Source organism: Rutilus rutilus, assembly GCF_951802725.1.
Source record: "Rutilus rutilus genome assembly, chromosome: 6".
Lineage (NCBI taxonomy): Eukaryota > Metazoa > Chordata > Actinopteri > Cypriniformes > Leuciscidae > Rutilus > Rutilus rutilus.
In genome coordinates this window covers 45147828-45162727 of record NC_140214.1, presented here as the reverse complement: position 1 = coordinate 45162727, position 14900 = coordinate 45147828, and the positions used below count along the sequence as shown (strand labels likewise).

At 40.3% G+C, this 14900-nt stretch overlaps 2 protein-coding genes across 2 annotated transcripts in view; both read right to left on the bottom strand.

Moving 5' to 3' along the window:
* The window catches only part of LOC311292554 (uncharacterized protein), a 37221-nt gene extending 34598 nt beyond the window's left edge, over positions 1–2623 (bottom strand). Inside the window, exon 1 of the mRNA XM_084412278.1 lies at positions 2329–2623. Coding sequence (XP_084268404.1) covers positions 2329–2390 — 62 coding nt within the window. The 5' untranslated portion in view covers positions 2391–2623. The remainder of the gene's footprint in view (positions 1–2328) is intronic.
* LOC311292518 (uncharacterized protein) overlaps positions 1–14900 on the bottom strand; it is a 1083963-nt gene that overhangs the window by 582347 nt on the left and 486716 nt on the right. The gene's annotated exons all lie outside the window — the stretch shown is intronic.

Genomic DNA, 14900 nt, shown 5'->3' with positions numbered 1-14900 from the left:
TTCATCCGGGGTAGAAAAACTGTCGATACTGGGAAAACTAGTGATGCTAGAGGATAAAATGTCCAAGTTGATATCCTTAATATTTCGGAATGTTATAGTACGTGGGAGATTAGATTTGGAAAGTGAAAGATTAACAGTGAACGAGAGCAACATGTGATCAGAAAAAGGGAAAGAATCTGCTTTACAGTTAACAGGTGTAACACCTGAACAGCAGATTAAATCCAAAATATATCCTTTATTGTGTGTGGGAAAGTTTATGTATTGCTGAAGTCCAAATCATACTGAAAGTTCCGACGAGAGCCACGGTGAATGTATTTCCGACGAAGCAAGTATAAAATATCCGGGTGTGAAAGCAGAGCTGGTGATGGTGGATCGTTGTAATAAGGTTCGTTGCTGTGATGGTGTAGGAAGGAAGAAGACAGGGGTCGGCTGACTGGGACACTCACTTTATTTCTCAGTTTCAAATAAACAAAAGGGTGCGCACAAAGCGCCTTCACCGTGGTTTAAAAACACACAGCTTCTCAAACAACAATAAACTCAGCATTCAATTCTCTCAGTCCACATCAGCGTCCTTGTGAGGTCCCAGTCCAAAGCTCTCTCATTCTCTCTCTCGCTCTCCCCGGTTATATGCGGTCTCTCCACGCCAATTACTGCAATCAGACACAGGTGTTCATCATCTGCACTTGACCTACTTACTCACCGCTCGGCCCCCTCCTTTCTCTCCCGCTACAGACTTCGCGAAACCACGCCCCCCTCGCCACAATCGTCATGTAGATATAAACGGAACCTCAGAAGCTCAGCTGTAGAATACTGAAACAGTGCAGTCGATGAATGAGAAACCAAAGACAGGACAGTCCAGGTGAGCACAAGCCACACATAGTTAATCCACATAGTTGAAAGAAAACCGGAGAGCAGCAGCAGCAAAGACGCGCCAGCGTTCACTCGTCGTTCATATCATACACTGGTCACTCCACTGCACACCTCAGATCACTTCCTCCTCACTCTCAACCTCAACCTGCCTCAGAACACAACACACACCCCTCCACAGGTCACCTTTCGGCGAAACCTACGCTCACTCTCACCCTCTCGCCTATCTTCTCTGGTCTCTTCCACACTTCCTCCACCTGATCAGCTTTCAACACTAGATACTAACAGTGCAACTGATAATCTTTTCTTCACTTTAACATCCTGCCTGGACAACTTCTGCCCCCTTTCCACCAGGCCAGCCTGCGCCACACCCTCTGCCCCCTGGTTATCTGATGTTCTTCGTGAACATCGTTCAAAACTCAGGGGTGCAGAGAGGAAGTGGCGCAAATCGAAAGATCCTACTGACCTTGGTCTTTATCAATCCCTCCTTTCTTCCTTCTCTGCTAATATCTCTACTGCTAAAATTACTATCACAACAAAATTAACAATTCTTCAGACTCTTGCATGCTTTTCAAAACCTTCTTCTCTCTTCTCAACCCTCCTCCTCCTTCATCAACACTAACAGCTGACGATTTTGCTACATTCTTTATAAATAAAACAACCACCATCAGCAGCCAATTTACCAATCCACAAACTGACACACACATTTTACCAGCTAACACACACTCTCTACTCTCCTTCTCTCTGCTTTCAGAGGCAGAAGTCTCCAAACTCCTCCTTTCCAATCGCCCTACCACCTGTCAGCTTGATCCTATTCCCACTAACCTACTTCAAGCCATTTCATCCTTAGTTGTACCCGCACTCACACACATCATAAACACCTCTCTTCACACTGGTACCTTTCCCACAGCATTTAAGCAGGTTCGTGTAACCCCATTGCTTAAGAAACCCACTCTAAATCCAGCACATCTGGAAAATTACAGACCAGTATCTCTCCTTCCTTTCGTCGCGAAAACACTTGAACAAGTTGTTTTCAACCAGATCTCTTCCTTCCTTATGCAGAACAACCTCTTGAACAACAATCAGTCTGGTTTCAAAAGCGGACACTCAACTGAAACTGCCCTGCTCTCAGTTATTGAAGCTCTGAGACTGGCAAGAGCAGCTTCCAAATCCTCAGTTCTCATCCTGCTGGATCTGTCTGCTGCCTTTGACACAGTTAACCACCAGATCCTCCTGTCAATCCTAAAGATGAAGGGCATCTCAGGAACCGCACTCCAGTGGTTCAAGTCTTACCTCTCAGTAGGTCCTTTAGGGTGTCGTGGAGGGGTGAGGTGTCTGGAGTGCCTCAGGGCTCAGTGCTGGGACCACTTCTCTTCTCCATCTACATGTCATTACTAGGATCTGTGATTCAGAAACATGTTTTTTCCCCATCACTGCTACGCTGATGACACACAACTCTACCTCTCATTATAGCAGGATAATCCGACTGTAGCTGGTCGCATCTCAGCCTGCCTGACAGACATTTCTTGCTGGATGAAGAACCATCACCTTCAACTCAACCTTGCGAAGACAGAGCTGCTCCAGAAACGTGTGTTCTGCAAGTGAACAACATGCCATCATCTCAAAGAGGCACAACATCACTTTCACTGACCTTCACCTGGGCCGTTCCCTGCTGGTGGACTGACATGCCCAACTCAACCAAGTAGAGTCTTTAGCCATTTTCAAGAAACTGCTGAAGACGCATCTTTTTCGTCAACACTTGACACATTAATACTCAAAGTTACTATTCTATATTTATAAAAAAAATAAAAAAAATTGCTATGTGTACTGTGCTGGACTAACTGGGACTGGTCACAGGACTTGCATATTGTTGGTCATCTATTATCACCTATTGTTGGTGTTATTCTGTCAAGCCATTGGTGTGATGATTTCAACCTTTGTGCCCCTGTCTTATGCGTTCCTGGACTTTCATGTTATTACCTGTCTTGCTCCATGTTTTGTAGCCCTTTGTAGGTTTTCTTGTTGATTAGTTCCTGATTGTTCCCAGGTGTGTCTTGTTTACCAATCTCCCCTTGAGTGTATATATACCCAATTGTTTCAGTATTGGTTATGTCGGTTGTTGTCTTTGCATGTTCTGTGAAGCTGTTGTTCCATGTTCCATGTTCCATTTAATTAAAAATTTAATTAAAAAGGAAATTAATTTCGGGTCAAAATGACAAGAGGAGAGGATGTGAAATATGTCTATAAAGTTTTTATTTAGTTTTAGTTATTTTAGTACTTCAACTTCAACTAAATCAAAATGAGAAATGCTGCCTTGGCAACTACCTGAAATAAAATAAGTTTAACCCCCTGAGGTCGTTTTTTTCCTTATCAGTGAAAAAAAAAAAAAATATATATATATATATATACATATATTACTTTTTATCTTATATGCTTGTGTTATACATCAATCGATCCTGTTAAGTGTGTATACTCACAATAAAAACAAAGTGTTGTGCTTTTCGCCAAATAAAGAAAAATAAACACAAAGCGAGTTCTGCCTCCTCTCTGTCAGTGAAGTCCATTCTGAAACTTGTCCGAAAATGAACCATAACTCAGCGAATACTCAGTCAAACAGGCATACAGACACACAGGCATGAAGCTTGAATTCTCTTCTTTTAAATGAAAAAATATTCTCTGTTTATGTAATCTTTATGAAAAGAGAGAGATTTCAGTCGTTCTCATCTCAGCTCATTACGTTTTAATCTGCCCCGCCCACGGAGAGCACGCGCTATTCAAACACAAATGACTGAGGCAATCCATGCAAACTGTGAACGCCCCCATATCAGCTCGAGAAAACACATCAAGCTTATTCAGATCATTGTACTTGTTTACACTGTCTCGCAGCGCTGTGAGGAATAATAATAATGGAAAATGTAACTCAGAAGTGCTGGTATTTCGAGGAGCAACGGATGGAATACTGTAGTACGTTTTTTTCATTCTCAAGTAAATCGCGTTTCTGTGTGAATGAATGAACGGCAGAGATGCGCGCTGTTTACCACAACTCACAACTTAAATTTGAATTGCGTTTCTGTGTGTGAATGAATGATCCGCTTTTAGCAAACTATTTTGCTATACTGAGTAAAAATCGACTGAAATATGTTGAAATAAAATGTATTTGTATAAACAACGTATTAAACTGCAAATTAACATTTATATTCCTTATAATAAAAACGAAAGACCTATGTTACAGATATATGAAAGACAACATTTCGTTTACTAGTTTTGGATAGATTACACATTTTTACTGTAAAATATCTGCCACCTCAAATAAGCTTATGTTTGCCAATTTTTGCTAATATGTTAAATATAGTATGTTTTGTCAATGTAGGCTATATTCAAAGTAATGAATCCTTAACTTTGAAATATGTATGATAAAATGTATACTTTAGTTTTTGCAAAGAAAGATTACAATTGAATTGTTGTTGTAATTGTAACCTTTTTAATAAAAAAAAATATATATTTACAAGGTAGATGTAAACAAATTTTAAAAGGTAAATATAAGCCTTTTCTTTAAATAATTTTTATTGTGTTTTATTATTGACAAATTTGGGGAGAGGATACATATTCCAAAACTGAAAATACAGTATGAGAATTAACTGCACAAATACTAGACATGTTTTCCTTGGATATTATACAATTTGCAAGCACAATTTGTGAAAAAAAATAAAAATAAATTGAGATGCTTCCAACTGTGAACCAATTTGGTAGAATATATATATATATATATTGCTCTTGTATTCTTTCTTGTGGCTATAGGTGACACACCTAAATGAATGACTCATTAAGTATGTGGGCCCCATTGTCTCCTCAGGTGTGAATCACTAAATATGCATGATGGTGTTGGATTGTTGTTCCCTTGCGCATATTGCCTTTACAAACAAAAAGTGTTTTAAAAGATTTAAATCAATGTATTGTGTTATGTGAATGATTAGGCAGGATGAGGCAGGCAACGACATCCATTAGTCAAAAGTCTTATTGACACATATTTAGTATGTGTTTTGTGGCCTTATTTCAGAAACTTTAGTTTTTAGTTTTTTCAAAAACCATGCATAAAAATTATTCTCTCAAAAATACAAACATGTACATGCATGTTGTTCACATATTATGGTAGCCCTGTTTGTGCTAAATAGAGCGTAATTACACCTTTGCCATTAATATGTTTATAAGCAACTGAAAAAAGCACAAATATCAGGGCATGTCAGGGCATGTCAGAACATCTCAAGGACCCCAAAAACTCCTCAGACCCCAGAGAGTTAAGGTTTTTTTCTATGATTTTAGTTTTAGTTTAACCCTGTTTAGAGTTCTTTCACTTGTACACAGTCCATACAATAAATCTAAGTTTACAGAATTATTTAATAAAGATCACATTATCCTCAGTAAGACAGGTCAGTAATTTCTGTTATTTGTGCAACTATGTTTATTTACATAGCAATGCAGTGTGGGGAAGATATTTCTAACCAAGTTCATCCATGCGTAGAGACTGAAGAATGAGAGTGACTAGAAAACTAGGAGAAAGATATCTACTTCTGTATTGCAACCAATGAAGCGTCAAATTTTAATGTCTGTTGTCTGAATGTCTGACATTTTTTAATTTCTGTATTTTATCCTATTATTACTGTGAATATTTGAATGTTTCTCACCAACACATACAGATACTGTGTGCTTTAAGAAAAGGATTTGTGAAGCTCTTTCACACATACAGACACACATGACATCAGCTCTTGACTCTCAGATCACACAAGTTTGATCAAACTCCTCAGGGAACAGCCTGTCATGATCACACCGCTTCTGTCATTTTCAGAAGCATATAACTCTTTGATTATGCAGACCTGTCTTCCTGATGCTGTTGCATGAAATCACAAAAAAATATATTTTATAAAAAGAAGAGAACAAAGAAAAAGAAAAAGGAGGACAGTTGTGGCATGGTTAGAGAGTCGGACTTGCAACCCAAAGGTTGTGGGTTCGAGTCTCAGTAGCGGCAGGAAATCTAGGAGTGAACGAACAACGCTCTCTTCAACTCTCATTACCCACAACTGAGGTGTTCTTGAGCAAGACACCGTACCCCCAATCACTCCCTGGGCGCCGCAGCACTAACTGCCACTACGCTGTGTGTGTGTGTGTGTGTTCAATACTTAGGAGTGCGGGAAAAATCGATCCATATATGAATTCTATCTATCGCAATTCTATCTTCTATTGATCTGCGTCGATTTACAAATTTCAAAAATCACACTTCTTACACTTCTTTAACTTTGCAGTTACTTAAAGTTACTGACGTTAATCACAATGGACACACGACGAACACACAGCTGAAGCACGAGCACAGATGCCGACTCTCACATCTCAAATTCAGTTCTCTTTCACAGCTACACACACACAATTGTGTCAAAATGCACATCATGTGGACTTTATAGTATTCACTGTAAACAGTCTGTTCTGTCTTACGCAAACGAAAACAAATGGGAGAACATCGGATATGTAACAGATCCGTGCATTCATTCTTAAAGGGACAGCAGCATCCACAGGAGTAAATCACGCACATCTTACTTTCATTACGGGTGCTGGATCACCAGTATAATCCATGTAGTAGTAAGTAACAGATCCGCACACCGAATAAGCTCCCATTCAAAAAAAAATGTTATATTAGTGACGTTTCGGGCCTCACATGACCCTTCCTCAGACTAACAGAGTTTAGGAGCTTATTCGGTGTGCGGATCTGTTACTTACTACTAAAGGGACAGCAGCCTCATAAACTGTTGCCATCCATTTTATTAATGTTAATTAAAAATGTATATTTAATTCATACAGTGAGGACTATACAGTGTTATAAATATACCTATGCTACTGTACCCCAAACAATATTTAATTTGTATATTATTTTCTATTGTATTTGTCCTATTGTTTGTAATTTGCTTCTTTGTTCCTATTTTTAATATCAAAAGTTAAATCAAATTGCCTGCCTTGCTGTATTACAGAAGACTGTGTGTAATGATTGTAGTCAGCTTAAAGGGCATTTGTTTTATAATATTGCGTCGACTAAAATGAGAAGAAAAAAAATTTAATTCAGTAGGATTGTTCTTCTTCTAGATCTATTAAACTGTCTACTGCAGGTAATTAGGGTATCATGGAGGGGCGTGGTGTCTAAAACCCAACTTCTAGCTACTGGAGTGCCTTAGGGCTCAGTGCTTGGACCACTTCTCTTCTCCATCTACATGACATCACTAGGATCTGTGATTCAGAAACATGGCTTTTCCTATCACTGCTACGCTGATGACACACAACTTTACCTCTCATTCCAGCCAGATGATCCGATGGTTGCTGCTCGCATCTCAGCCTGCCTGACAGACATTTCTGGCTGGATGAAGGACCATCACCTTCAACTAAACCTTGCGAAGACAGAGCTACTCGTGGTCCCGGCCAACCCAACACTTCATCACAACTTCACCATTCAGCTAGACTCGTCATCCATAACTCCATCAAGGTCAGCCAGGAACCTTGGTGTGGTAATTGACGATCAATTGAACTTCACAGATCACATTGCTAGAACTGCCCGGTCATGTAGATTTGCCTTGTACAACATTAGGAGGATCAGGCCCTTCCTATCAGAACATTCTACACAACTCCTTGTCCAAGCGCTAGTTTTATCCAGGCTGGACTATTGCAACGCTCTCCTGGCTGGCCTTCCAGCTTGCATGGTCAAACCTCTGCAACTGATCCAGAATGCCGCAGCCAGAGTGGTCTTTAATGAGCCAAAAAGAGCACGTCACTCCTCTCCTCACAAAATTGCACTGGTTGCCAGTTGCCGCTCGCATCAAATTCAAGTCACTGACGTTTGCCTACAGAACAACCACTGGTTCTGCTCCTTTTTACTTTAACTCTTTACTTCGGACTTATACGCCTTCCAGGAACTTGCGTTCTGCATGTGAATGACGTCTTGTGGTGCCATCTCAAAGAGGCACAAAATCTCTTTCTCTGACCTTCACCTGGACTGTTCCCTGCTGGTGGAATGATCTGCCTAACTCAACCAGAGCTGCTGAGTCCTTAGCCACTTTCAAGAAACGGCTAAAGACGCTTCTTTTTCGACAGCACTTGATCCAGTAATACTAACACTTTCTCTACTATTCTATTCTATTCTATTCTATTCTATTCTATTCTATTCTGCTCTTAAAAAAAAAAAAAAACCTGCGATAGATTAAACTGAGAAGTGTCATAGCACTTGCATATCGTTGTCCTAATGTTAGTTTAACTGCTTCTATTGTTCTCATTTGTAAGTCGCTTTGGATAAAAGCGTCTGTTGAATGAATAAATGTAAATGTAAAGGTAACATGGAGAAAGACTACACATTGTTCATTTTAATATACTACCAACATTGTAACAATAAAAAGGTTGAAAGCGTTGATCTATTTATGTTAGTATACACATTCATTTCATTTTATCTTTAAGGTTCTTTCATGTCAATGTTACCCTTGGTTTGCTCACTGGGTCAAATGTGTTTATATCGGTTGTTTTCAGACACATTGTCTACTTGCTAAAACTTTACAGTAAGGTTTCATTTGTTAACATTAACTACATTAGTTAACATAAACCAATGATGGACAATACTGTACAGCATTCAATAACCTTAAGTTTAAACATTTACTAATCCATTTTTAAATACAAAAGTTTTCTGATAACATTAGCAAATCCCCTGTGAACTAACATGAACAAAGAATATTTGTATAAACTTAAATGATCAGATTAAGGAATAAAAGTATTTCCTTAAGCAGAAGACAATCAAACAAGTTTTGTAAAGGGTAGTTCATCTGCTTTAGTGCTGCACCGTGAGGCAGTGTCAGTGTATTTTATGGATGGCTCAGCTAAACAGGCCAATAAGAGACTATTAACTACTATTATTCCTTTTAATTATACTAATGTCTAATTAAAACGCCTACAAATGTATAAAACTGATCAGAGATCAGGTAAAAACCACAAACCCTTGTTCAATCTCAGTGAATCTGCATGATTCATGGGTTCACAGAGATCATCGCCTCCAGTGGTGAACCACTGAAATTTCCAAACGTTTTGAAACAGTTATGACGTAACAAAGCCTCGTTTACTGAAATCACGTGACTTTGGTAGTTTGATACACACTCCGAACCACTGATTCAAAAAAAAAAAGATTTGTAAAGGTTTCATAGCTTCATGAAGCATGTTTCGAAAGCGCCCATCACTAGTGTTCAGTCAACTTACCTTCAGTGGATCTTATTACAGGCAGATACTGATCACAGACTTTTAAAATGCACTTAATTAAATTTTTACAGTAGTTACAGTATAAGTTACAGTATATGTTGCACCAAAATTAGACATTTGTGAAATACAAAGATTAACTTGAAAGCAGTTCCCTTTCGTAAAGGGAACTCCCGCTGCATCGATACTCGATACTTTGGGGAATGCCTTCGGCATGACGCGTCTGAAGTCAACTATGGAACTATTCCAATCTTGATTGGTGCAACGTCATTTCGTCACTCGTGACGTTGCATGTGACGGTGATCCGGAAGCTACAAAAGGGTCACAGGAACCAGGAAATGTTAGCTTCTGGTCTTCAGCAAGCGCTGTATGTCATCTTGTCTGTTCTATTTGGTGTTGTTTGTCCCTTGAAATTAGTATTATGGCGAATAAAGAGAAGCTATTCAGGCAGTGTGCGTCCCCTTGCCCACGTTATTTAAGCGAGGGTGACACACACTCGCTTTGTGTAGTTTGTCTGGGAGCGGAGCATGCACAGTGAACAACTTAACCCTTCTGTGCTAACTGTGAACAAATGCCCCTAAGAACGCTCCGCTCCCGCCGGGCCATGTTCAATGAGGCTGGTCAGGCTCGCGATCCCCGTGGATCAGGTCCCGCGTCTGTCGAGGCAGCGCGGCGTCTGCATTCATGGGGATCGCAAAGGGATCTAGCGGATGATGTTGAGACGGCTTCAGCCCTTTCTCAACATTCTGAAGCTAGTTCCCGGAGTTCCGCTCAGGGTGCTGAAGCCCACGCTGCAGCTTCTTCCGCCTCTGTAGTGGAACCGATGCTCGAATTATCTGGTTCCGAGGAGCTAGATATTTTGGGCATCGAGACAGGGGAATGTGAAAATTCACCACCCCATTCCCCTGCCTTTGAGGAGCTGCTAGAGGTTGTGACCAGAGCAGTGGCTAAATTAAAGATCGATTGGCCACCAGAAATGCAGGAAGCGACTAAAAAAAGTAAATTTGATGAGCGCTTCCTGCAGACTCGGTCGCAACCTCTACGCCGGAGTCTTCCATTTTTTCCCGATCTCCACACCGAGGTGTCGAGATCGTGGAATAAGCCCTTCTCCTCAAGAATATCTGGCCCCAATGTCCATCTCTATTCTAATATAATGGGTGCCAAGGAGGGCTATGGGATGATGCCCAGGGTTGAAGAGTCGTTTGCATCTCATCTCTCCCCCGCCGTCGCTCCAGGTCTCGTGGGTCTGCTGCCAGGGGGCAGTCCTCCGCAGAGCCCTCAGGAAATCGATGTTGCTTCCCGCCGTTAAGTGCGCTTCGGGACGCATCAACTTCGAGCGGATGTATTACACGCAGTGTTCCTATAAAATCTATGGCCCTGACACATTCGCAACCTCTCACGAGGCCTGTAGAGAAAATTTAAACTCTGTCCACTGTATGGACGCGGCCCTTGCTCCATTGAGACTTCAGGGGATCCGTATCTTAAATTATATAGATGACTGGCTCATTTTAGCTCAGTCGAAAGAATTGGCAATTCAACATCGAGATGTTGTTTTGCGTCATTTGAGGTGCTTGGGGTTGAGACTCAATGTGAAGAAAAGTTCCTTAACTCCTCTTCAGAGGACTACGTTCCTGGGGGTAGAGTGGGACTCAGTTACGATGCGGGCACAATTGTCTCCTGCTCGTATTAATACTATCTTAAGCACAATGAAGAGTATTAGGTTAGGCCAGGCTATCACTGTCAAACACTTTCAGAGAGTTTTGGGTCTTATGGCTGCAGCTTCCACAGTAGTGCTCTTTGGTCTGCTCCATATGAGGGCCTTGCAGTGGTGGCTCAGGACCAAGGGGTTTTCTCCTCTGGGAAACCCTTTTCGCATGATCAGAGTTACGCGCAGATGCCTTTGTTCTCTCGTCATGTGGAAGAAACCATGGTTCCTGTCTCAAGGCCCGGTTTTGGGAGCACCATGTCAGAGGAAGACTTTGACTACGGATGCGTCCCTCACGGGCTGGGGTGTGGTTATGGAGGGCCGTTATACCCGAGGTACTTGGAAGGACCATCATCTCTCATGGCATATTAATCGCTTGGAGATGTTGGCTGTATTTTTTGCCCTGAGGCACTTCCTTGTGGACCTCAGAGGCCATCATGTTCTTTTTAGGACAGACAATATGTTGGTGGTCTCTCATATCAACCGCCAAGGAGGTTTGAGATCTCGCCCTCTTTGTAGACTGGCACATCAGATTCTTCTTTGGTCCCAGGATAAATTTCTCTCTGTCAGATCTATTTATATTCCTGGGGTTGAAAATTTGGGAGCAGACATCCTATCGAGGCAGGGGCTGAGGCCCGGGGAATGGCGGCTCCACCCTGAAGTGGTTGAGCTTATATGGAGAGAGTTCGGCCGGGCGGAGGTTGACCTGTTCGCTTCTCATGAGAATTCTCATTGCCCGCTCAGGTTCTCTCTCTCACATCCAGCTCCTTTGGGCTTGGATGCTATGGTACAGATGTGGCCGAGGTCACAACTGTACGCTTTTCCCCCGATCGCTCTGCTCCCTGGGGTTCTAGAAAGGGTCAGGAGGTACGGTGTAAGATCACTCCTTGTAGCTCCATACTGGCCGGCCCGAATTTGGTTCTCGGACCTTATTAGTCTCTTGGAGAGTCCTCCATGGCAAATTCCTATTAGGAGAGATCTTCTTTCTCAGGCCGGTGGTACATTATTTCATCCACGACCAGAATTATGGAAACTATGGGTATGGCCCCTGAGGGGGTCCCACCCATAAATAGGTGGCCCTTTCCACCGAGGTGGTCAGGTCATCCGTTCTAGAACCCCACTCTACTAGGAAATAAACAATTAAGTTAGGGAGGGCATTGAACCCAGTTAATTACTGCCCACTGGCTTCAGTACTGGTGTTCCATCCTGCTCTCTAACGGGATCTCCCGTTCATGCTTAGGGCCTCTGTGGCGGCCTCGGTGCCCTCCGCAAGCCTCTAAGGGTGTACACGTAAGGACATTCCCACTAAAACTCCATGTTCCTGTAGATTGGAGGATGAATCCTGTCATCCAGCCTATTGGCATCAGGCTGATGGGTTATCCCTGGCACCCATCATGTCCTGTGGATGAGATATATGAAAATATATGAATATATATGAGAATCTATTGAGTCTGCTTCCTGCTCGTCTTACTCCCTGGAAGAGTGGTGGTGCTGCCCCCTCTTACTTGCTAGTGTGGGAGCCACTCAACATTATTCTTGCCCGGTACTGAGGTGCCTGTAGACAATATCATGATTCTTCAGATATTCGATCCTCCATCGCATGTGTTGGATGGTCAAGGTCATAGCCTTGGAGGTTCCTATGTTAGGCCTCAGGCTGAGAGGAGTCAGTAGTTGGAAACTCAGAATCGACGACCAGGAGACTTGGTTCTTTCTTCAGCAGGATTCTTTATTGAGAACACGAGCTGTCAGTAGCTGCAGTCACCAAAGTCTGACTCAGGGAACGTTCTCTTACAATTTATATACATTTAGGGGCAGGAACCAAAACTTTGTGATGAGAGTGAGAGTGTTGCCACTCCTAATCCACTCAGCATATCTATTCAAATGCTGAGACTCGAGTACAGGACTGGCAGGACTCTCTTGCTAAAACAAAAGTTCCAAGAGCCATTAAGAGTTTTAGTAAAACAGGACTGGCCGAAGTCTTTTGCTAGAAACTCTGATAATCATCACCTTAACATGCTAAATTCAATGTAAACCTAAATTAAACATTTAACCCATTTAAGCCCACCGGCAACTATAGTTGCCGCAGTACATAGTTGTCATTTTCCTTTTGTAAATATTTTTCTAGATGTTGTCCATGTTTTATTTCTCAATGGAATGCAAGCAAACAACCAAATAAAGGATTTCAAGAAAAAAAAAAAGGTATTCACTTCCTCCCTGTCACATGAGGCTGTCAACTTCCTACCCCTATTTCCACGAAGCAGGGCGAAGGCAAACCCTCCCAAAGAAAGGTCATTTTCATGTTACTAATAAGTATTTTTTGTTGACATATATATATCTACATAATCATGAAGGTCTCTAGAATCAGCCAAACAAAACAAATCTTACAAGAGATCTATAGTTTTTTGTATACTTAGTCAAAAGTCCAAGCGGCAACTATAGTTGCCGGTGGGCAAATGCCTTGTAAGTACATATATCATGGGAAAATGGGGTATACTGTGTTAATAGGTTAATAAATCAAGTTTATTGGTCTTGTTTAGTGCATAAACATAACTTAACCCTTTAAATGACATCTCTATATAGATATTTTTTTTCTTCATTCTATTTATTTGTATTTATTTATTTTCATTTAACTTTTTGATAGACAATGCCCAGTTATGGCTGCACTTTGTTCTGCACTATGTTCCACAACTTTAACCCTTGTGCGCTGTTCGTTTGCGGTTTACAGTCAGGCTATTTGGGGTCTGAGAGACCCCAGGCAACAAAATGTTATTTTGTAACAACATATATATTTTAAACAAATGTAATTTTACTCAGTTTATTAATGTTTTTACTCTACATTTTGGACATTTTTACTCCACAAAATTCTCCAAAAATAAAAAATAAAAAATTTGCCTTATAAAATTCCCACATTTCTAACTTTCATTCATGGGGATAACATGGATAATTTGACATGGTTTAGTGTAAGATTTTTGGCCAAATCTTGGAAAATGCAGTTTTAAAAGTAAAAGAAAAAAAAAGAAAAATCACTTTAACCAGTAGATGGCTGCAGAGCTCTAAAAGTACTAAAAGTTTCAAACTAAAAGACATCTTTTCACAAGTTTTTTCCAGTTAGATTCATATCTACATATAATGAAATCACAATTATAACAATAAAAGTTACTTTTTGTCAAAGTTTGGCAGTTTTTGTACTGAAAAAAAATCAGTTTTTCAATAATGTTCCATTATGATTAGAATCAAACCTGATCAGGATGTTACAAAGAGAAAAGTTGGAGTTTTTAGAGTTTATCATTTATTTCAAACATCTGTTTTTCATATAATTCTACAAATTTAAAGTGTGCCACTTCATTTCTGTCTGTGTGTTCTGTGTTGTTTCTGATTTTGAGAATGAATTTTGTCCATTGATCAAATTCATTTGATTCTAATCATAATATATAACATTACTGAAAAACAGATTTTTTTCAGTACAAAAAGTAACTTTTATTATTATAATTGTGATTTCATTATATGTAGATATGAGTACAACTGGAAAAACTTGTGAAAAGATGTCTTTCAGTTAGTCAAAAAGCAAATAGTAAATAGTGGTGCTCTGCAGCCATCTACTGGTTAAAGTGATAAATTGTTACTTTTAGAACTGCATTTTCCAAAAGATTGGCAAAAATCTTTTAAAAACACTTAACCATGTCAAATTATCCATGTTATCCCCATGAATGAAAGTCAGAAATGTGGGTCAAAAAGACCCTTAACAGCGCACAATGGTTAAGGCAAATGGATTTGTTGTTTGTTGTGTTTTCATATTCAAGAGATTATAAGCTAGATGCAGTTTTTTTGGGGGTCTGCATCAAATGTTTTTCGACTTTTATACATAATTAATTTGTTTATGAATAAAGATTGATCTGTTGAAAGCAGTTATTTTGAGATAAATGCCAAATGTTCTCCTCCTATTCATATTTTACATTGAAGGGGTGCATACAACATATTTGCCCACCGGCAACTATAGTTGCCGCACATTCAAATATGATTTTCAAGAAATAAAAAAAAAACCTGGGGAAAATAAATGCAGAAC